The sequence below is a fragment of the Chiloscyllium plagiosum genome, unplaced genomic scaffold, assembly GCF_037043375.1.
Source record: "Chiloscyllium plagiosum isolate Xiang-an unplaced genomic scaffold, Cpla_swu_hap1 HiC_scaffold_36, whole genome shotgun sequence".
Lineage (NCBI taxonomy): Eukaryota > Metazoa > Chordata > Chondrichthyes > Orectolobiformes > Hemiscylliidae > Chiloscyllium > Chiloscyllium plagiosum.
Window position 1 is genome coordinate 17,120,010 of NW_028270174.1, and position 21,901 is coordinate 17,141,910.

Genomic DNA, 21,901 nt, shown 5'->3' on the forward strand with positions numbered 1-21,901 from the left:
GGATCTGGTATAGAGGGATTGTCTTTTGAGTAAAGGCTAAACAGGTTGGGACTCTACTCACTGGGCATAGTCTCAGAATAAAGGAGAGCCAATATAACATTGGGATGAGAGAAATTATTCTCTCAGAGGGTTGAGAGTCTTTGGAACTTCTTGCCACAGAATCACGTGGATGCAGAGTCCTTGTGTGTATTTAAGGCTGAGATAGATAGATTCTTGATCAGTAGGACGACCAAGGGTTGCAGGAAAGTGGACTTTGAACAATGTTGGTTGGATCTTATTGAATGGCGGAGCAAATTCAAGGGGCTGAATAGCCTACTCCTGTTCGTATTTCTTATGGTTTCTTCAGTGAGCCTGAATTACTTAGGGGATTATGGTGTGCTTAACCTGTCAAGGTTAGGATTTGAACTGAAGTCTTGGCTTAATAGATCAATACAACAAAGATCCTGTATCCTACTCAACCATCAGTATTCCACTTTTGGTTATTGTATCCCTTCTGCACTATATGGAGGACACAAAACATGAAGAATATAAACACGTCTTCATATTTGACCAAGATAATGTATTATAGTCAGACTACAGATTACACATTCGTTTACTCTGATGTTGAACTGCTATGTTTACATTATTAAGAATGGATTTTGGTTCTAACATAATATTCAGGATCATATAAGCAACCTAACTCCTAAGTACGCTAAAACCAAGAGTTCCAAGATCAATGCTGGAGCTACTCAAAGTATAAGAGCATCTCAACACAAGGCCACGATCATCTACGAGACGATTAAATTCCATTCTACACTAAAATGTAACCACTTGGATTATAATTATCAGATAATCTGGTTTTATTACATTGATTGATAGATAAATACTGGCCAGGATGCGGTGGATAAATGTCTTACTTCTCTGCAAAGTAGTGCCATCGTAGCTTTTACATTTATCTTCCAGAACAGACAGGACCTTGGTTTAACACCTAATCCAGAAAATATCACCTCTGACAGTGCAGCATCCTTCAGTCTTAATAAATTCCTCCTAAATCCAGTTGACTGAAAATTGCAATCATCTCAAAATTGGACATTTTTCTCCTAGCCTATAAATATGGCAAATGGAGAAAAAAAGTAATAATTGCAAAATCTTTGAAAAACCATGTGGTTACATGTCACATCCTTGAAATCATTGTAACCACTAGATGGTATTTTGGCAGCTGCATGCTGAAGCTTGGATATTAAAACCTGGTACCTCACTGAGAATGTCCTGTCGGTCAATACAGGTGGACAAGCGAGCTTTCCAACCCAAGAAAACAAAAGATAGAATAAGCTCTAGCCAGTTCAGAAACTTGACATTAAAATATTTACTTTTATCACCTGCCTGCTCCCATCTGATCTGGTGGATAATCCAAATCCATTAAAATCCAAAATTTGGCACAATCTCAGTGCTAGGGTGCCTTTTTTTTAGACATCTGATCTGCACTGAACTGGAGCATCAGCCAAGAAGTATGTGTTCAAGTCACTGGAGTGGAACTTAAACCTCCAACCTCTAACTCAGAGATGTGAGTGCAAACAACTCAGCCACCATTGCCAAAAAAAAAGAGGGTTGAAAGAACTTATTGATTAACACAGAGCATTCTGTAGATGGTACAATTGCTACTGCTGTGATGGCAGCAGTGGTGAAGGGAATGAAAGATGAAGGTGGTGGATGGGTACCAATACTTTGTTCCGGATGGTGCTGAATTTCTTGAGTGCTGATGGAAATGCACCATCGAGGCATGTGAACAGTATTCTATCACACCTTACATTGTGCCTTGTCAATCGTGGATGGACTTTGGGGAGACAGGAAATGAGCTAATCATCCCAGAATTCCCACCTCTGAGCCGCTCCAGCAGTTACAGTATTTATTGACCATTTTCTGTTGACACTGATGCATGCACACCATTGGACACTTTAAATCATGCATGTGCTTATTTTGGGGGCCACAGCCGGGCTTGTGGTAGGGGGTTGAGAAATTAGGATTAGACAGATTGGGGATGGAGCTGAAGAAAGAAGGATAGGGAGGACTCAGGAACGAGGGGTGGGGGCAATCAGGACACCAGAGGTATTGGTGGATGGGGACGGGGTAACACAGAAGGAAGAGAGTGTCCCAGCTCCTCAAGCCTCCCTTCCGGATCCTAGGCTCTCCTTGTCACACTCCCACCCCCCCCCCCCCCCCCTCCCCCCCAGATTCTGGGCCTTCTTACCTTCTCACTCTGGGTGCTTCCCCATTCTGCGTCTATCATCACTCTCTCCAGCACTGAAGTCCAGTTTAAAATCAACCACATAAAAATCGATGTGATGCTGTCAGTGCTTGGAATCTTGTGTTTCCCAATAAGCACACATGAACAGTTGCCTGTGATTGCCGGTATAAGGAAAAACTGCTGTATTTCTATGACTGCTTCAGTTCAATTTCTAGTCAATGCTATCCTAGACTGATAGTTGTGGAGAACAAGTCTTGCTGCTGTACATACAGGTAATTCTCCTATAACCGTGTAGGTGCATTTCAGTGAAACCTAGCCTATTGGAAAATCGCTTAATATAAAGAATGGGGCTTATGGTAATGTCACTGAACAAGAAGAATGATTGTTCAATTCTCTATTTTGGAGAACTTGCAGTAGAATATTCTTATAGAAAGCTACAAATACAAAATTGTGGAATGATTGACTAAGGCAGTTGTCTTATGCAACAAGTCACAAACTGAAAAAATTCAGAACCACTAATTGCTAAATAATTCCTCTGTATTGTTTAAGAGTGCAGCACTAACTTAAAGAAATGCATCATAGTTTAACTACAGTTTTTCTCACCTTTTCCTGGACAATAGCCACATATGGCAAAATGAACAGAGCATCATTCTTCCTACACAGTAGTTCCTGCATAATCAAAATCTCAGCAACAAGTGTCTTTCCACCACTTGTTGGTAGGGAGTAGATTAGATTTTTTCTTGACTGCACAGATTCTAATGTCAAGCAAGTATGTTGCCACTCTGTGAAATTTAACAAAAAGATCATTATATGTTTCACTATTATTCACTTTGAAATTTCATGAATAATACCATCTAAGGCAGGGCTATGAGCAAGTTAAAGCCAAATAGCAAGTTTTTTGTTGACTTGCTGCTGTCTTGCTGCTGTACATACAGGTAATTCTCCTATAACCGTGTAGGTGCGTTTCAGTGAAACCTCGCCTATTGGAAAATCGCTTAATATAAAGAATGGGGCCTATGGGAAAAATGGGGTTGGGGCAGACCAGCAAATAATTAGCTCTCGTGATCGCTCAAAAATCACACAAAACTCAAACGCAAAGTATAGCACAGTCTGAATGAAGGCTGAAATCATATTTATTAACAAAACAAAGTAAATTTAATACTGTACCTCTCAAAAAAAGCTGCTCTGTCAGCAGCTGACATCATGCATGCACAGAACGGTACAAAGACCGGCTGTGACGTCTCGCAAGTGCAGAATGCGCAGACTTCTGCCCGGACATCAGCACAAGCACAGAACGCACAGAGACTTCAGCGCTGACATCGGTGCATGTGCAGAATGCACGGAGACTTCGGCCCGGACATCGGCGCATGTGCAGAACGCACAGAGACTTCAGCGCTGACATCGGCGCATGTGCAGAATGCACAGAGACTTCAGCCCGGACATCAGTATATGTGCAGAATGCACGGAGACTTCAGCGCCAACATCGGCACATGTGCAGAATGCACAGAGACTTCAGCCCGGACATCAGTATATGTGCAGAATGCACGGAGACTTCAGCGCCAACATCGGCACATGTGCAGAATGCACGGAGATTTCGGCCTGAACATCGGCACATGTGCAGAATGCACGGAGACTTCGGCCAGGACATCGGCACATGTGCAGAACGCATGGAGACTTCAGCACGGACATCGGCGCTTGTGCAGAGCCGTACAGAGAATTCCACGCAGACATCTGCACATGCACAGAACTGCATGAAGACCAGCACTGACAGAATGGTGCGGACACCAGTGCATGTGCAGAACCGCACAGACGTCATTGCATGCCCTGATTGGTGTGAAGATTTTGGCATAGACTTTGGCGCATGCGCAGAACCAAGTGTGCAAACTGATCCCTGCTGGAATCGCGCTATTGGGGACAGAGGTAAGCATTCTTAAAAATATAATTCCGTGCTTCTTCAGCAACGTTATAGACAAATCGCACACTGAAACATGCATTATCCCAGAATGACCTGTACTTGTCACTCTAAAGGCACTCATCAGATATACTGTAACAAAAATTTATCAACAAATTGAGTAGAATTTGTGCAGCCTGTTGCGCAGCACAATGCTGAGGAAGAAAGTAAATCGTAAAATCTGGGTCTTCTGGTTATTGCTATATATTTTATATTTTCAAACCAAATTGTAATAAATAGCTACATAAACTATCTACTTAAAACATTGTCACTTTAACCAATATATAAAACAATTATTTACTTTATAAAATCAATTAATCAATTCATAGACAAAGTTAATACAAATATTCACAATTTCCTACAAAGTAAATTTTATGACTTGTTACCACAGTGGCTCAGTGGTTAGCACTGCAGCCTCACAGCGCTAGGGACATGGGTTTGATTCCATCCTCCATGTTTGTGTGGAGTTTGCATCGAGTGTCTGCGTGAGTTTCCACCGAGTACTCTGGTTTCCTCCCATCGTCCAAAGATGTGCAAGGTGGGTGGATTGGCCTTGCTAAATTACCCACCGTGCTCAGGGGTGTGTAGGTTAGGAGTATTGGCCGTGGGGGTTGGTAGGGGGATGGGTCTGGATGGAATGGTCTTCAGAGGGTTGGTGTGGACTTGTTGGTCCAAATTGCCTGTTTGCACATTACTGGGATTCTAATTCTAATTCTTCCATTCTCAATTAGTCTCTTTGTTAGTTATATATGTCACTATTGTTCTTGGAAACCGTGTCGCTCAATTTTTAATTTATCCGAGAACAGAAAAAACTAACATATACACAACTGTTTGAAGGGAGCAGGACAAGGTAATACACTTTGCTCAGCTAAGAGCAGCCTAGATTACAAAAGTTGGACATCGTAGTGTTGTGACCCCACCTCTAGACTTGAACGCCTCGGTTCAAGTCCCAACTGCTCCAAAGTATCATAACATGACTGAACTGGTTGATTAAAAATATCGACCATACAAAAATAAGGAAGTTAATCGAAACCTTCAAACCTTATTGGCTAGATCTTGACTGGAGTGTTGCATCCAATTCTTGGCATCATATTACATGAATCACCTGATGACGGAGCAGTGCTCCAAAAGCTAGTGCTTCCAAATAAACCTGTTGGACTATAACCTGTTGTTGTGTGATTTTTAACTTTGAACATATTACATGAAGGATGCCCAGGTGTTGAAAAGGACATAGAGAAGATTTACATGAGCGGCATCAAGGATGAAGACAATCAATTATGTTGAGGGATTAGAAATGTTGTTAATGATTCTCTTAAAGCAGAAAAGGTTTAGAAGGGATAAATACAATTGTCCAAAACCAGGAGATGTTCTGATAAAATAAGTAAGAAGAAACTGTTTTCACATCTACTGGTAAAGGATCAGAGGACCAGATATAAAATAAAGCCATAAGGGAAATTATGATTTTTCTTTTAATCTGGTAAGCTTTTAAGATCTTGAATGCTTTGCCTGAAAGGGATGTAAGAAGCAGACTCAACAGTGCTTTCTAAAAACGAATTGGATACATCCATGAAACAGAACAAAAATGTCATGCTGTGCAGCAGAGCCTGGGGAAACAAAATTAAAATAAATAACTCCTTCCAAACGCTAGGGCAAGAATGATGGGCCAAATGTCTGTCCTCTGCATTGAATGTTTCTATCACAACAGAAAAATGACCATCATCTGATCTTTTTGTGGCTTCTATAACTTCATTGCTAAAGCATTAGAACTTCTTCTAAATTCACCACTGATAAATTACACATCTTCCTTTTAATCACACTAGATTTAGCCAAATTTCAATTGTTTTGACTCATTACACTTACCGTACAGTTCTTTGATGCCTTTGAACTGGAAAATCAAATCCTTGACTTTGCTTGGAAGCCCATAAAAAGGTCCTATATCAGCCCCTGAAGTGGCTTCAATGGTTTTCATAGCAACATTTATTTCCTCAGAAAGAGCAATCTCCTTCATTTTTTTACTCCTGGATGCCTTGGATGTGGGTGCCATAGCATTTCCAGCCATTGCATTTTTCATCTGATCCTTTAGGCTCATCCGTCTACTTGTCCCAGAATTTGTAGTCCTTGATTGGTTTTGTACTATGTTCAAATTTAATGTTTCATTCTCCAAAACTGAAGGAACATCAGGGGGGTCAGTGAGACAACAGTTCAATACTCTATTTGTTTCTGATTGTAACTCTTTGGTTTCATACTTCCTCAGTGGTGAGTTAAATTGATCCGATAATGCAAGTTGAGAGCTTGGTAACTCATCGGTTTCATCTGGGCTTCGAGGATGCATTACAGAGAAGCCTTCAATACAAATCTGCTCACTTGCAGCATTACTGTTCTGACCACTTTTCTGACCAATTAAGGAGTCTTTAACTGCCTCACCAGTAGCAAAGGGCACATTCTTTGCAGGATGCTTGCGCATATTGTTTTTATCATTTTGCAAATAATTAAGCAAGTTGAGATTCTGATAGGTCATCAGAAATTCTGCAGCAGTATCCTTCCTGTCTTCCTTTCCACTTTCTGCTTGGCTTCTACCCACATCTTCAAGTTGTGCCAAAAAGCCACTGTCATCTGCAAAGCTATCATAATCCCCAAACAGGTCTTCCTGACTGTCCAACTGAAAAAGAGTCAATTAGAGATTGATTATGCATCTCTTAAATCAATTAGCAATAAGCCTTGCCTCACATAGGCCAATCAGTATGTCCTAGGCATACAGCATGGAAACAGATTCTTTGGTCCAACTTGTCTACGCTGATCAAGTTTCCCAAACTAAACCAGTCCCACTTGCCTTCATTTAGCCCATATCCCTCTAAACCTTTCCTATTCATGTACCTATCCAAATGTCTCTTACATGTCGTAACCATATCTCAATCTACCAGTTCCTCTGACAGTTCATTGTAAATACAAACCAACCTGTGTTAAGAAGTTGCCCCTCAGGACCCTTTTAAATCTTCCTCATCTTACCTTAAAAATAGACCCCCTAGTTTTGAATTCCCGCACCCAAGGGAAAAGACCTTTGCTATTCACCTTATCTATGCTCCTCATGATTTAATAAACCTCTATAAGTCACCCTTCAACGCTCCAGTGAAAATAGTTCCAGCCTCTCCTTGTAACTTAAACTCTCTAGTCCCAGCAACATCTGGTAAATCTTTTCTGAACCTTCTCCAATTTAATAATATCCTTCCTATAGCAGGGTGACTAGAATTCTACACAGTACTCCAGAAGTGGCCTCACAAACATTCTGTACTACCTCAACATGATGTCCCAACTCCTATATTCAATGGTCTGAGCAATGAAGGCAAACGTGCTAAACACCTTCTTAAACATCCTATATATTTTTTTTTGATGCAACTTACAAGGAACTATGTACCTGAACCCATAGGTCTTTCTGTTCAACAACATCTGTTAATACTGTGAGTTGCAGCTCTGAAAAAGTTAATGTGCAGCAGCTTTCAGTGATTGAGGCATCGACCAAGTTTGAAAATTAAGTCACTCGGCTGCCCAAATGGATGTAAAGACTCCAGAAATATTAGAGAGACACCAGAGACCAAAACAGTATTGTATAATGACCAGATGATCATGATTTTATGACGATGCTTGATGGATGAAAATTGGTCTGGAAACCACAGATAACTCCTCTACTCTTCTTAAAATAGTGCAAAACATTCTTTGAATCCACCCAAACAGGTAGAGGATCTTAGTTTAATGTTCTTACTTGAAAGAAAGCACCTCTGATAGAGCAAGACACCCTCAGCACTGCACTGGAGTGCCAGCCTTCCCGCTTATTGCTCAAAATGAGGAGTGCCCCTGTGACAGGTATACATGTATATTTTTTGGTATAAACATGGATAGAGTAATTTAACATGGAAAGATAAAAACAGTAGAACTTGTGACTTTAAAAATAAGAACTACATTATTTTTCTCCCCTTTCTTCACTTCAACTTACAACAAGGACTACACTTAAACTTGATATCCTGCAGTAATTTTGACTGTGTGTAGTGGAGTGAAATAGGTGAAAGTGATTCAGTAACCTGTTTTATATATATCTGGCTGCTGACTAGTTTTAATTTTTTTGCACAAAGTAAAAATTATTACACTGCACCCAGTGTGTAATAACATGGGAGTTCATTTAGCATATTTTTATAAAGTGTTAATATATAATATGCAAATAGATTTCAAATTATTTATCTTGCATTTGTGTCATCAAAAAATGGGTTGAAAATGTTGAGCACTGAGGACTTGGGCAACACAGAAGAGTGATTTCAAGTAGTGAAAGGAGGTTAAACGAATATTATTGCATCCACTAGAACTTTTTTCAGAGAGGACAGTTATGGGTAAAGGGAGAAGATCATCACCTGACAGAATTTTAACAGTGTTCTTTATTAAACGTTAACACATTCTTCTTGAGAAATTTTAGCTAATAAACATGCAGTGTTGATAGACAATAAACTCCTCAGCACATATAACCCTCTGAATCTAAGCAACAACATGAATTACCAAACAGATTCATTGCATTAATCCATCCTCCATGTACCAGTAGTCTGTGACATTAGTCTTCTATTTCTACATAAGTACATGACTTGTGGACTTTGGGAAATCTGTTGTGTTTCTTGTGTTTTGTACATCTTTACGTGTCCTTTGTATAAGCCAGTTAGGTCTTGAACACCTCTTTCAGCTTGGCCTTTGTTGTGCATGTTGCTTTTCAATCAATCTAGATCTTTCTTGTGGATGTTTGTTATATATTCTTTACATGCCTCATGCACACCTGATTTGTACCTCTAACGCATTCTCTGTCAAGTTTATCTGTTTTGAAACTTTTACCCAAGTTTCTTCTGTAGTTATAAGAAATAGTAGATTTGCACGTCTGGTAAATCCTCTCAATATTGTGTGCTGTGGTACCTGCTCCATGTAATCCTTGTTCAGTGATGTTTCAGGATGTATCTCTTCCTCTCCCTTCACAATCATTTCAGGAAGACTCATGCAGTTAGTGTTCTTTTTCTTGCTTGGTGATGGTCTTTTGTAAATTTTCTCCCTAGCTCGTTTCCGTTTTGTATCCTGCCTCTGGTCCATGTTAAGACATTTGAAGTGTCACACTGGCTCTGTCAAGGGACCAAGGCTAAAGACAATTCCTACTCCACAGCATCCCCCAGGAAAACTCAATCAGACTGTAATTTTTTCATTTGTATTGGAACTGTCAGAATTACACTAAATATGTGCAGCATGCAATAAATGAAATCACACATGCAACGTTTGCAATCAGTCCAGAGTTCAAGTTAATCTGGTTTTTCAAACTCACAGTTGAACAGTTAAAATCGCTTTCAGTGTTCACACTCACAGCCAAATGTTCACACTCATTATAGAACATTCACAATATCATCCAGTGTTCACACTCACAATCCAATGTTCAAGCTCACAATGGAACATCCACAATATCATTCAGTATTCACGCACACAGTCCAATGTACACACTCACAATGGAACATCCACAGTAGCATTCAGTGTTCTTACTCACAGCCCAACGTTCACACCCACAATGGAACATCCACAATATCATCCAGTATTCACACTCACAGTCCAATGTACATGCTCACAATGGAACATCCACAATAGCATTCAGTGTTCACACTCACAATCCAATGTTCATGCACACGACGGAACATCCACAATACCAATCAGTGTTCACACTCACAATGGAACATCCACAATATTGTTCAGTGTTCACACTCACAACCCAAAGTTCACACTCACAGTGGAACATCCACAATCTCGTTCAGTGTTCACATTCACAACCCAATGTTCACACACACAGTGGAACATCCACAATACCAATCAGTGTTCACACTCACAGTGGAACATCCACAATCTCGTTCAGTATTCACATTCACAACCCAATGTTCACACTCACAGTGGAACATCCACAATATCATTCAGTGTTCACACTCACAGCCAAAGGTTCACACTCATAGCCCAATGTTCACACTCACTATGGAACATCCAAAATATTATTGACTGTTCACACTCACAAATGAACAGCTGCCATCACATGCAGTATTCACTCACATCCCGATGTTCATACGCACAAAGCAGCAGCCAGTGCAACACCGGTAGGGCAACATGATCCCGCTAAAGTGACAGTTTAAATTCAAACGTCGGCAACCGTGAGGGTTGGCACCGAAAGCAGGCCGCCTTCGCCCCGCCCCTTCTACACGTCTCGCCCAATGACATCAGGGTGACCTGGTGGGGCAGGGCTCGCCGATGACGAAATTCTCCGGCGGGCATTGCCATTCAGGTCATCGAGTTCAACGCGCATGCGCCTATCTGGGTAACGGCCCTCCATGAAGGCTTGTTTGCGCGTGCGTGTGTTGTGCTGGTTTCAGCGGGATGTGGCGGGCCTTGAGGAAATGGCGTCCAGGTAAACAAGGGGAATGTAAATTCCTCGGGAGTAATACTAAAGTGAGAAAGTGAACTCGGTGTTTTTACATCTCTTACAAGACTCAAGACGTCATGAACGTTTGACTGAGGCTAGTTAGGCCGCATTGTTATCCTTACATTTTCGTATATATATAAAAGATCAGTGGTTAGGCCCAACTGGGATGTAGTGTGCTGCTCTGGGCACTAGACTTTAGGAAGGTAATCAGTACTTTATTTAGGATGCAAAGGGTTCACTTAGATTTATTCTAGGGCTGAAGGACTTAACTCATCCATGGAATCTAGCACTGCTGACCTTGAAGCAAAGGGCATATTTCAATAGAAGTGTTCAAAATCATGCTGGGTGTTAGTCAGAGTAGAGAAATCATGTTTTAGCTGGCAGAAGAGCTGATGACAGAAAACATAAATATGAAATCATTGGCTGAAGAGCCAGGGGTGAGTTGAAATTTCTTTTCAACATAGTGTGATAAGACACTGAATGAAAGTGGCTGGAAGTTACTCTCAAAAAAGGTTTTGTTGAATAGTTGAAAGTGGTACATTTGCAGGGCTGTGAGGAAAAAGTGGTATTAAATGGGGCCAACTTTGAAACAGTAGATACTGGTACAATTATGTGCAGAAATTCAAGTGTGACAACCCAGTACAGAAAGTATTGGACCTTTCAAATGTTGATCTCGTGCTCGCTCGCTTTGCTCTGTGGATCTTCTCTGTATGGACTCTGTTCTGCCACCTTATGCCCATTTTATGGTGTGATCTGCTTTTACAGCATGCAATATAACACTTTTTACTGTATCTCACTACATGTGACAAATCAATAAATCAAATCAAACTATTATTCTCTGATTTTTCTTTGAGCCCGACTATGCAGAAAGTGCATCAGGGTGGTGCCAGGAGTGGGAAACCAGTTGTGAGAAGATGCTGGGACTTCTCCCAGTGAGCCACAGAATATTTAATGGAAGATTTTAAGATTAGACAACTTGTTTCCAGGCTACACATTGGGAGGTTGGGGGGATGGTGGTAGTAGAAGAAAGAGAATCAATTTAAGATGATCATTGCAAATGTAGAAAATGTTTAGGAGGACTTCCATTATACAGGGAGTTGTTGGAACATGGAGTCCCTTATGGTAGTAAATTAAGATGTAGAACATGGTGAGAGAGCACAACAATTGAATTTACTTTTGGATTGTAATAAGACTGAGAGTGTGGTGCCTTGGGATTAATTTGATCAATCCAAAAATATTTGTTCCTCTGAGACAGGCAAGAAAGGGTAAGATTAAGGAGCCTTGGATGATGAGAACAGAGGAGCTTCTCGTCAAAAGGAAGAAGGCAGCTTGTGTAAGGTGAAGGAAGCAAGGATCTAGCACAGCTTTAGAGGATTACAGGGTTAACAGAAATGAGCTCAGGAATGGACTGAGGAGAGCCAGGAGGGGGCATGAAAAGGCTTGGCAGGAAGGATTAGGGAGAACCCAAAGGCATTTTACTCATACATGAGGAATAAGAGAATGATCAAGGAGAAGGGAGGGCTGGTCAGGGATAGCGTAGGGAACTTGTGCATGGAGTCTAATCAGATAAGGGAAGCCCTAAATGAGTTTTTTGCTTTGGTTTTCACTAAAGAAAGGGACCTTGTGAATGAGAACTTTGAGAAGCTAGGAAACAGGCTTGAACAGATCAAGATCGATGAAGTTGATGTGCTGGAAATTTTGGCAAACATTAAGATTGATCAGTCCTGGGGCCAGACCAGATTTATCCTAGGTTGCTCTGAGAAGCGAGAAAGGAGGTTGCTAAGCTGCCGGCGAACATCTTTGTTTCCTCACTCTCCACGAGAGTCACAAGATTGGAGGGAGGCAAATGTTGTTCCTCTTTTCAAGAAGGGGAATAGGGAAGTCCCTGATAATTACAGACCAGTCACTCTTAGGTCTGTGGTCAGCAAGGTTTTGGAAAGAATTCTGAGAATAGGATTTATGACTATATGGAAAAGCATAGCGTGATTAAAGACAGCACGACTTTGTGAAGAGCAGTCATGCCTTACAAATCTTATTGAGTTCTTTGAGGAGGTGACGAGACAGGTTGATGAAGTTTTGAGCAGTGGATGTGGTGTATGTGGACTTCAACAACAAGGCATTTGATAGGGTTCCCAATGGTAGGCTAATCATAAAGTCGGGAGGTATGGGACACAAGAAGATTTGGCTGTCTGGATTCAGAATTGGTTGACTGACAGAAGGCAGAGCGTGGTTGTAGATGGAAAGTATTCTGCCTGGAGATCAGTGGTGAGTGGTATTCTGCAGGGCCTCTGCTCTTGGTAGTTTTTATAAATGACTTGGATGAGGAGTTTGAGGGGTGTGAATAAATTTGCCGATGACACAAAAGTTTGAGGTTGATAGTATCAGGGGCTGTTGCAGGCTGCAGCGTGTCATAGACAGGATGCAGAGCTGTGCTGAGAAATGGCAGATGTAGTTCAACCTGGATAAATGCGAAGTGATGCATTTTGGAAGGTTGAACTTGAATGCTGAATATAGGATTAAAGGCAGGATCCTTGGCAGTGTGGAGTAACAGAGGGATCTTGGTGTTCAAGTGCATAGATCCCTCAAAGTTGCCACCCACGTGAATAGGGTTGTGAAGAAAGCATATGGTGTTTTGTCTTTCGTTAATAGGAAGATTGAGTTTAAGAGCCACGAGGTTTTGCTGCAGCTCTACAAGTCCCTGGTGAGACCACACTTGGAATATTGTGTCCAGTTCTGGTCGCCCTGTTATAGAAAAAATATGGAGATTTTGGAGAGGGTGCAAAGAAGGTATACCAGGTTGGTGCCTGGAGAGCTTGTCTTATGAAGAGAGGTTGACTAAGCTTGGACTTTTCTCTCTGGAGAGGAGGAGGATGAAGAGAGGTGACCTGATCGAGGTATTCAAAGTAATGAGAGGCATGGATAGAGTCAATAACCAGAGACTTTCCCTAGGGCAGGATTGATTGGAACAAGGGCTCATAGTTTTAAGCTATTAGGAAAGTATAGAGGAGACGTCAGAGGTAAGTTCTTTCTGCAGACATATGTGAATGCATGGAATGCGTTGCCAGCGGTGGTGGTGGAAGCAGAGTCATTAGGGACATTTAAGTGACTGATGGACATGGACTGCAGTGATTTGAGGGGTGCATCGGTTAGGTTATTTTATTTTAGATGAGGAATAATCCTTGGCACAACTTTGTGGGTTGAAGGGCCTGTTCTGTGTTGTACTTTTCTATGTTCTAGGGTCACCGCAGATACAGTGTGCTGAATTCCCTCTCGTAATTGTAAACTTATGTTTTTCTCAATTACTTAAAGTACATAATAGAAATCTAAAAATGGGAAAATTCTGAAACCGTACAGGCAGTGTGTACAGAAACCATACAGGGTCTATGACAAGAACAGATGTTTGATATAACCCTTCATAAATTCTGAACTGATTTTGATATTTGCTTTAATTGCTTAATTTAGGAATACAACAAAAGTGTTGACTTCCCCCTGCAGATACTTATTGTTTATGCATTTTAAGCATTTTCTGCTTTTGTTTCAGATTTATCAATGTTTGCAGTCTAAAATTGTTACTTCTAAATTTGCATTGTATCTTAAAGGTACCTTGAACCAAGAATAATACTTCAAGGTTATCCATAAACAATTGTAAGGTTGTCTTCAATCCACTACATTTTTAATGTGTGGCAATGATTGTAAGTAAGAAACAGTACTCATTACACCTTAAAATTCATACATAATTTGGCATTGGTTAAAAAGAAATTCTTGAGTTTGGCATTAAAGCCCAGAATTTTCACAAACCTTTGGCTGAAAATTTGGTGCTGGATGTATGTGCATTACATTTTGAGATGTTCATCAACACTTTATGTGCAGTACGCTAGTACCAAAGGCATGCAAATCTGAGAGAATTTTTCTTATCATTTTTAATGGGTGATTCCCACCACACCCCCCACCCCCAATGGATTAGACTCGGTTCATCAACAAAACTCATCACTGTTTCAGAGCAACCTGACCTTGGATAGACTACTTTGGAGAACACACATTAAATTGATTGTAGGTGCTCTCGGACCTCAAATAGTTCCTCTGCCTTTAACTTGCATTGTGTAGTAACTGTGAATTGGACAGGAAATTTCTCTGTGCTTGTTCAACTGTATGAAAATTTTGGTGGGGCATGCCCAGGAACTATCAGATATTAGTCTTCTGGATAGTAAGATGATGATGATCTTCCATAAGAGTCTGGATTTATACAATAATTACTTTGACAATTTCTACTTTTAAAATGTCTGATGTATTTAGATACCTGGCATGTTAAATTGACTGCAGTAGTTTGAAATGGCTTCACAAATGAAACCCTGGTTTAAAACCTAAAGTTGAACTCCAGCCCCAGGGGGTAATGATTTTGACTTACAGCATTATAGTAACCACATACACCTGAAAGTTGGTCAACAATTATTACAATACTACTGGAGGAGTGTGCTAGAAATCAAGCTGTGCCAAAAATGCAAATGTATTATGTATTCACAAAATGATCAAACGTTTTCTCTTTTGTTCTAGATAATAATAAAAGACATTCACCTGGTATTTTCAAAATAGCATATTTCTTAAAGGCAGAATATTTTCTTACAATAACTTGGAAAACCAGTTAAGAACAATGCTATATAAACTGTGTAGAATTAAGATATATCTCCCTTTATTCCAAAACAGCTGCACACACACATACACGTCCAATGTTGAAAGTGAGGGCACTCTTTTTGTTTACAAACCAGCCCTGTAACTGCCACATGTAGGTGTGTAATGAGAAAAGCCCAGCACCTCAGTGGAGAAGCTATTGCTAGGTAATGAACAGCAGATCCTTAAGGACTTTACTAAACTGTTGGTCCAATTATTAAAGTGATGAAACCTATCTTTCATCTCTCCTTTAAAAAAACTTTGGCTTCTATTCGCGACAAAGTCAGATGATTTCTATAAATGGTAGACAGTCCTGAATTCTTTTAAGTTCCAAGAAATCACATGGTGAGCCTCTTGACACCTAGGTATTGTCCAAATCTTCCATTTTGCAAGTCTTTCTATCCAAAAAAAAATTTGTGTGTCTAACAATTCACATATTTCTTATTTGCTTGCTTTGTAGTATACTGGCAAAAGGGGATCAGCACTCATTGTATTCCATCGACCAGTAACACTTCTGATATGGTAAGAAAGCATTATCTGTGAATGCCGTCAATTGATTTTCAATTCTAACTGTTCATCATAGCATACCTTTCTGGGTGCAATGATCAGACAAAGTTGAGAGAACTATGTACTCTACTACCAAATCTGTTTCTGTGGATCATGATAAGTATGTGATTATGTTCTAACTTCTCTTCTGCATTGAAATTTGGTGATATTGTATGGGAGTTAACAGAACAGGATTGATGTTCTTTATCTCTTGTAAAAGGATTTATTTTTTGACTTTTTCGGTGATCATTGAGTAAATACACTGAGTAGTGTTACTGATCTGTTGCATATGATGAAAAATTCTAGGGTTCAATTATTAATCACATCAACATGTAATCTGACTGTTAAAGTTTTTTGTATCTGAAAGCCCAAGTCCACTCAAACCAAAATGGGTAATACAGATGAACAGAGTTTCACTCCAAAATTAACTCATTGTTTGAGAACATTTTTGAAATGTCTCTGAGAATATAAACAACATTATTTTATTTGTACCCTTTACTTGTTTTTCCTTTTTCTTCTGACAATGATTTTCATATTTTTCTATATTGCATATCTTCTTTCAACCATCTTCCAACTAACTAACTTACCTGTGTCTTCCTAAAATTGTTAGCAGTCTCCCCATAGTTTGCTCTTTCCTTAATCACCTTTAATTCCAATGCTTTCTAATACTGACCTGACCAGCTTCTCATTCTTCACTCTGGTTTGATTTTGGATCATTTAGAATTCTGCTGCCAGTGTCGTTTTCCACATCTAGTCCTATTTTCTCATCACGACTATTCTTGTTGACCTGCAATGATATTTAAAGTTCTCATCCTTATGTTCAAATTCCTCATGACTTTACCTCTCCCAACCTCTTAACGATTCTAGCCCTATAAATTCTCCATCTAAATCACTTGTCGTGTGTGTGACTCTGGACTCTTCTCCATCCTCTCCTCATTATTCCCCACTCTGATTGAGAATATCTTCTGACAACTAAACCCCCCGGATGAAATTTCTTCACTGAACCCTTCTGACTCATCAGTTTTCTCATCTCATTAAAAACCCCTCTTTGGCAAAATTTTGGCCATATCCCTGTGCGCTTGAAAATAATATGTTAACATTTTCTTTATATCAACAATTTATCTAATAATTTGTTGAAAATTGCATATGATAATTGTCCTAATGGGAAAGAAATAGTAAGAGATGAAGAGCAAAATTTTCTATTTTATTTTCTTACGTTGTGACTGATGCTATGTTGTGAACAACTCAAATGTTCTGTTGTTCCTATGAATGAAGGAGGGAAAATGACTAGAGCACTGTTTTAAATGTCCACTTTCTTACAGCCAATGACGTTGGAAAATCCTTACAAAGAACCCCCCAAGAAATGCATTCTGTGTGGTGTTTCAGTGGACTACAAGAACGTACAGGTTTGTCCCTATTACTCACTGGGTATTGAAAAGAGACGTAAATGAGATTTTTTTAAAAAAGCTAAGCGTAAGTAGTCGGTGAGTTAAGCCATTGAAGGCATGCAGTTGAGGCTGCCGCAGTGAATATTTTTAAGGCAAAGGAAGAATTTTGAATGGTATAGGAATTGAGAGTTATGGTGGGGGGGGTGGGTAAGTGAAGCTGAGACCATGAAAAGATCAGCCATGATCTTATTGAACGGCAGAGCAGGCTCACTGGGCCAGATGGCCTCCTCCTGCTCTATTTTCTTAAGTTTTTATGTTGTGATGATTCCAGCCTCTGCCACCTTTCAGGCAATAAGTCCCAGTATAAAGCAAAATATTACTGATTTTGGGAACACTAAGTATCTCTGACAGCATGTGTTGGGAGAGGCACAGAGTTAATGTTTCAGGCTGATGACCTTTCAGTAGAACCGAGAGCAGGAAGTTGGTTTTATAGAACAGAAAGAGGCCCATTGTGTCTGCATCAGTTATTAAAAGCCTACCTAGTCTTAAGCCTTGTATATGATGGCACTTTAAGTGATCCTGAATATTTCTGAAATGTGATGGTTCCTGCCTGTAGCACCCTTTTAGACATGGGCTCGAGACACTCATCCTAGCTGCTCATAAAGGTCAACCGCACTTTAGAGATGACTTGGAGGTGCCTTAGGGTGGACAAAGTTAAAAATCACACAACACCAGTGTATAGTCCAATAGGTTTGTTTGGAAGCACTAGCTTTTGGAGCGCTGCTCCTTCATCAGGTGACTATGCATTAAGTAAGCAGCAGGATAGGATTTATTTCTACTATTTTGTGCTAATTGAAGTGAAATCTGAAGGATTGAACAGTTTCTCCAATCTGATTATCTGTTGTAATTCCAAGTCAGGTGCAATGGTATCCAAATAAAAATTGAAGCTTCCTCTACACAGTCTTGATTAAATATTAGCTCTGGTGTCAGTTTCAGAAGATCAGCTGTACTCAATCCTTATGAATTGTCTTATTGACGTAGCATAAATCATCTGTAAGTAAACAATGGGTCCGTGTCCACCAACGATCAATTTTACGCTACCAAGCTCAATGCACAACAAATGCCCAAAGCAAGTGAAAGTTTTAAGACTCACTTGCAATTGAAAAATAGATCTTCTCTAAAAAAGAGGATCTTGAGGATTGGTAGGACTGTAAATGGCTGGTTAAGACAAATATAAATTGACATGAACTTTGGAGTTTAGAAGTGATTATATAGGATCCTGACAAGATGAACTTGTAAAGCCTGATTCCTTTTGTAGATGATTCCAGAACTAAGGAAGGTCATACAAAGATTAAGGGTTGTTCTTTTAGGACAGATTTTTTTTGAGCATTGTGAGACTTTGGAACTCTGCTTCAAAAGGCAGTGAAGGTAGTGTCATTGAATATTTTTAAGGCAGAAGTAGATTCTTGTTAAACAAGGAAATCAAAAGTAATTGTGAGATGGTGATATAGAATTCGAAACAAACAAATTGGCCATCATTTTATTGAATGGTGGAGCAAGCTCATTGGACCAAATGGCCAATTTCTACTAATTTGTACATTAATCCACTTCTTTTGGGTTTTTTTTGGTCAGCTTTTGTCCCAGTTTATATCTCCATATACGGGTCGTATCTTTGGGAGACACATAACAGGTAAGACACTATATACGTTTGAGTCTTCAGAGGTCCAAAGGAGAGAATTTTTTTTTTTCATATTGGTAAAGCCACTCCGTTATATGTTTTTAAAAGTACAGTTTACATTAATGATCAGGGGATTCCAGCTGAGTTCGAGTTACAGCTGTCATTGAGGTGTTATTTGCTTTTCTTAGAATAATTAAGAGGATTTGAATACAAAAACTGGAGGCTAGGGCTCGGCAATACAGGGTATTGGTGAGGCTACATCTGGAGTACTGTGTACAATTTAAGGAAGGATGTAGATGCACTGGGACAATTCTGAGAAGGTTTACTCAACCTATACCTGAATGGACCAATTGCCTTATGAGAAAGGTTAGACAAGCCATTGTTAGTAGAGAACAGTAGGAGCAGACCTGATTGAAACACACAAAGTCTTGACAGAGTGGATGTGTAAGAATCTGGAACTAGTGTCACTGTTAAAAATAAGGAGTTGCCCATTTAAAACAGATGAGGTGAATTTTCTTTAAGGGCTTTGAAACACTTCCTGGAAAGGTAGAGGAAGCAAAGTCTTTAAAATATTGTAAGTAATTCAAATTTTTAAAAGTATATTTTTTTAAGGCAGAAGTAGGTAGATCTTTGGTAGGCATGGGGATGGAAAGGCTCTTGGGGGTAGTAGACAAAGCTTTTCACTGCCTCAGTACACGTGACAATAAATTCAATTCAATTCATTTCGATAATGTGGAGTTGCAGATACATTCAGATCAGCCATGATCTTATTAACTGGTCAAGTGGGCTCAAGGCTTGTTCCTGTTTCTTGTTTGTATGTTCAACATGTTGCTTTAAAAAAAACAATCCAAGGCTGAAGGAGCTTTTGATCCCTTTGTCTTCATGCTTAAATAAGTAAATACACCTGTTATTAAATACATATATTGGACAAATGTGCGAAGCTTTCTGAATGAATGTCTATGATTGTCACCTGTGTAGCAATCAAAAGATATGTCATGCAATTTGCTACAGTTTTGTGAGTACAGTAAATACATTGTTTTAATTGTTATCTCTTTCTAGGTTTGTGTGGAAAGAAACAAAAACACATTTCCAAGGCCATCAAAAAAGCCCAGCAAATGGGTATGTGATGTAAAACTAATTTTATTTCTAAAACTAACATTGAATACCTTTGTTTAACTGTAATTTATTTTTCTGGATTTTGCTTTGGGAAGTGTATTACCCCAAAGGGATGGGGTGGAGCGGGAGGTTTGTGGACAAAAATTACCTTGTACTATCTCCACTATAACTAGGGTTGTTCCATTTCTTCCATTTAAAGATGATGAAATATTGCAATTTATTTTAAGACTTTGTTGTGTTTTATTCCTTATAGTTGCTTTGATATCAATACTAAAAATACAATTTACCAGTTTGAAAGTGGTCATTTTGACCTGCTCTTGTAACTATAAAGTATTACTCTGGATTATTTTTTCCACTTCCTTAGCTGTGATATCCTTCTATATACTCCAGGGCTTCCTTTGCAAGACCTAAATATCTCAGTCATTCCTCTTAACTCTGATCTCCTGCAGATCAGTCTCTTGGTTTTTTGACATAGTATACAGAGCATGAATATTTGCCTAGTATTTATATAACCAGAAGTGGATGTACTGCTAGCACTGTAGTCTGACCTAGAGACCCCTACAGTTTATGCTTCTTTTGACCACGCCTTACTTTTTGGCTATTAAATTTAATATTCACATTATTGATTGGACATGTTGAGAGTTGTCTACTTAGTCTGAACCTCACTGATCCTCCTCCTTAGTTATTTCAACATAGTTTAGATGCATTTGTGGTATGTTATCCTTTCTGTAACAATTTATTTTGCATTGGTCTGTAATTAGAATTCATCTGTTACTGTTATGCTACTGAGATATACAATTCATTTGGCAATTGGAGTTATTTCCTTTTGGTTGCATTCTAATGAAATAATTGTGATCTCAGCATTGAGCCTTGGGTACTCCCCACCCTAACTCAACTTATTCAAAATTTTTGAAGACCTAATGATATACCAAAGTTGAAGACTATTTGTTCCCATTGAAATGTTTGTCTCATTCACCTGTTCTGAGATTGTCGTCAGATGCTGATATTTTTATTATTGCTCTATTAATAATTCTCTCTTCCCTGTAGGATTTATGTCAGTCACGTTTAAAGATCCTGCTTTCCTAAAAGATCCAAATATTTGTGATTTCAAACTTCGAGAATGATCCTCAACCTCAGTGACTATTTATGGTGCAGTGCTCTGAAGATTTTCATTTTATATTTCTAGAATCAATAAAGTGTATTAAATGTTGATGCATGGAAAGATTTGTTCTACACAAATAAACTTTCAATGCAAAAGAGAATCTGTTTGAGATCTTCTCTTCTTGGACAGTCCTTTGGGATTGAGGATAACCACTCTGGTGTTCTGGGTCCTCAGGTAAGAAAATAGTTCGATACTGAATTTTGGGCTTCCACATGCTTCTTTCACTTGACCTCCATCTTAGACTTCTCAAAGATGCTTGTAACAGGTGGCACCTTTGTGGATATATCCCCAGTTCAGTCAAGCTTGGGTTAGATATTCATGCAAATCAGTCACATTTATTGCATCTTTTTTCAGGGAGGGCATGAGATGTTCTTTGAATAGTTTTGTCCACCCTCCTTGTAGCTGCTTGCTGTAACAAAGCTTGGAATAGAGAGGTTGTTTGGACACTTGTCAGGCATATGGATAATGTGGTCTGCCCACTGCAGCTGATTAACTATAATCTTACAAACAAAGGGCAAAGTGTAAGATCATGCCTGGTTTGATTTTTAACCTCAATTCTACATTCTTGTTCATCTCTAATAATCTTTCTACCTCTGCTTTAAAAATATTTAAAGGTTCTGTCAGTACTGCCTTTTTATGGAAGTGATTCTAAAGACTCGATCATTTAGAGGAAAAAAAGTATCCCTATCTCTGTTTTGAATA

General features: G+C 39.4%; 2 protein-coding genes across 4 annotated transcripts in view; one reads left to right on the top strand and one right to left on the bottom strand.

Moving 5' to 3' along the window:
- helq (helicase, POLQ like) overlaps positions 1–10,396 on the bottom strand; it is a 54,769-nt gene extending 44,373 nt beyond the window's left edge. The window contains exons 1-4 of one of the 3 annotated variants that reach the window (XM_043674289.2): positions 10,241–10,396; positions 9,117–9,316; positions 6,036–6,834; positions 2,828–3,006 (exon numbers count right to left, since the gene is read on the bottom strand). In XM_043674289.2, coding sequence (XP_043530224.1) covers positions 2,828–3,006; positions 6,036–6,834; positions 9,117–9,287 — 1,149 coding nt within the window. In that variant the 5' untranslated portion in view covers positions 9,288–9,316; positions 10,241–10,396. The remainder of the gene's footprint in view (positions 1–2,827; positions 3,007–6,035; positions 6,835–9,116; positions 9,317–10,240) is intronic. The other 2 variants (XM_043674290.2, XM_043674291.2) reach the window with 2 other exon arrangements.
- A 118-nt stretch (positions 10,397–10,514) lies between these two features.
- Positions 10,515–21,299, top strand: mrps18c (mitochondrial ribosomal protein S18C). Its single transcript, XM_043674300.2, has 6 exons — positions 10,515–10,629; positions 15,770–15,831; positions 17,178–17,261; positions 18,876–18,933; positions 19,981–20,040; positions 21,085–21,299. The coding sequence occupies exons 1-6, from the start codon at positions 10,599–10,601 to the stop codon at positions 21,159–21,161; spliced, it is 372 nt and encodes a 123-aa protein (XP_043530235.1). The 5' UTR covers positions 10,515–10,598; the 3' UTR covers positions 21,162–21,299.
- The last annotated feature ends 602 nt before the right edge of the window (positions 21,300–21,901 follow it).

Coding starts and splice junctions, on each gene's coding strand:
- mrps18c (XM_043674300.2), top strand. CDS start 10,599: ATGTGGCGGGCCTTGAGGAAATGGCGTCCAG. Junction 10,630..15,769: donor CTTGAGGAAATGGCGTCCAG/GTAAACAAGGGG, acceptor CTTGCTTTGTAG/TATACTGGCAAAAGGGGATC. Junction 17,262..18,875: donor TGGACTACAAGAACGTACAG/GTTTGTCCCTAT, acceptor TTTTTTGGTCAG/CTTTTGTCCCAGTTTATATC.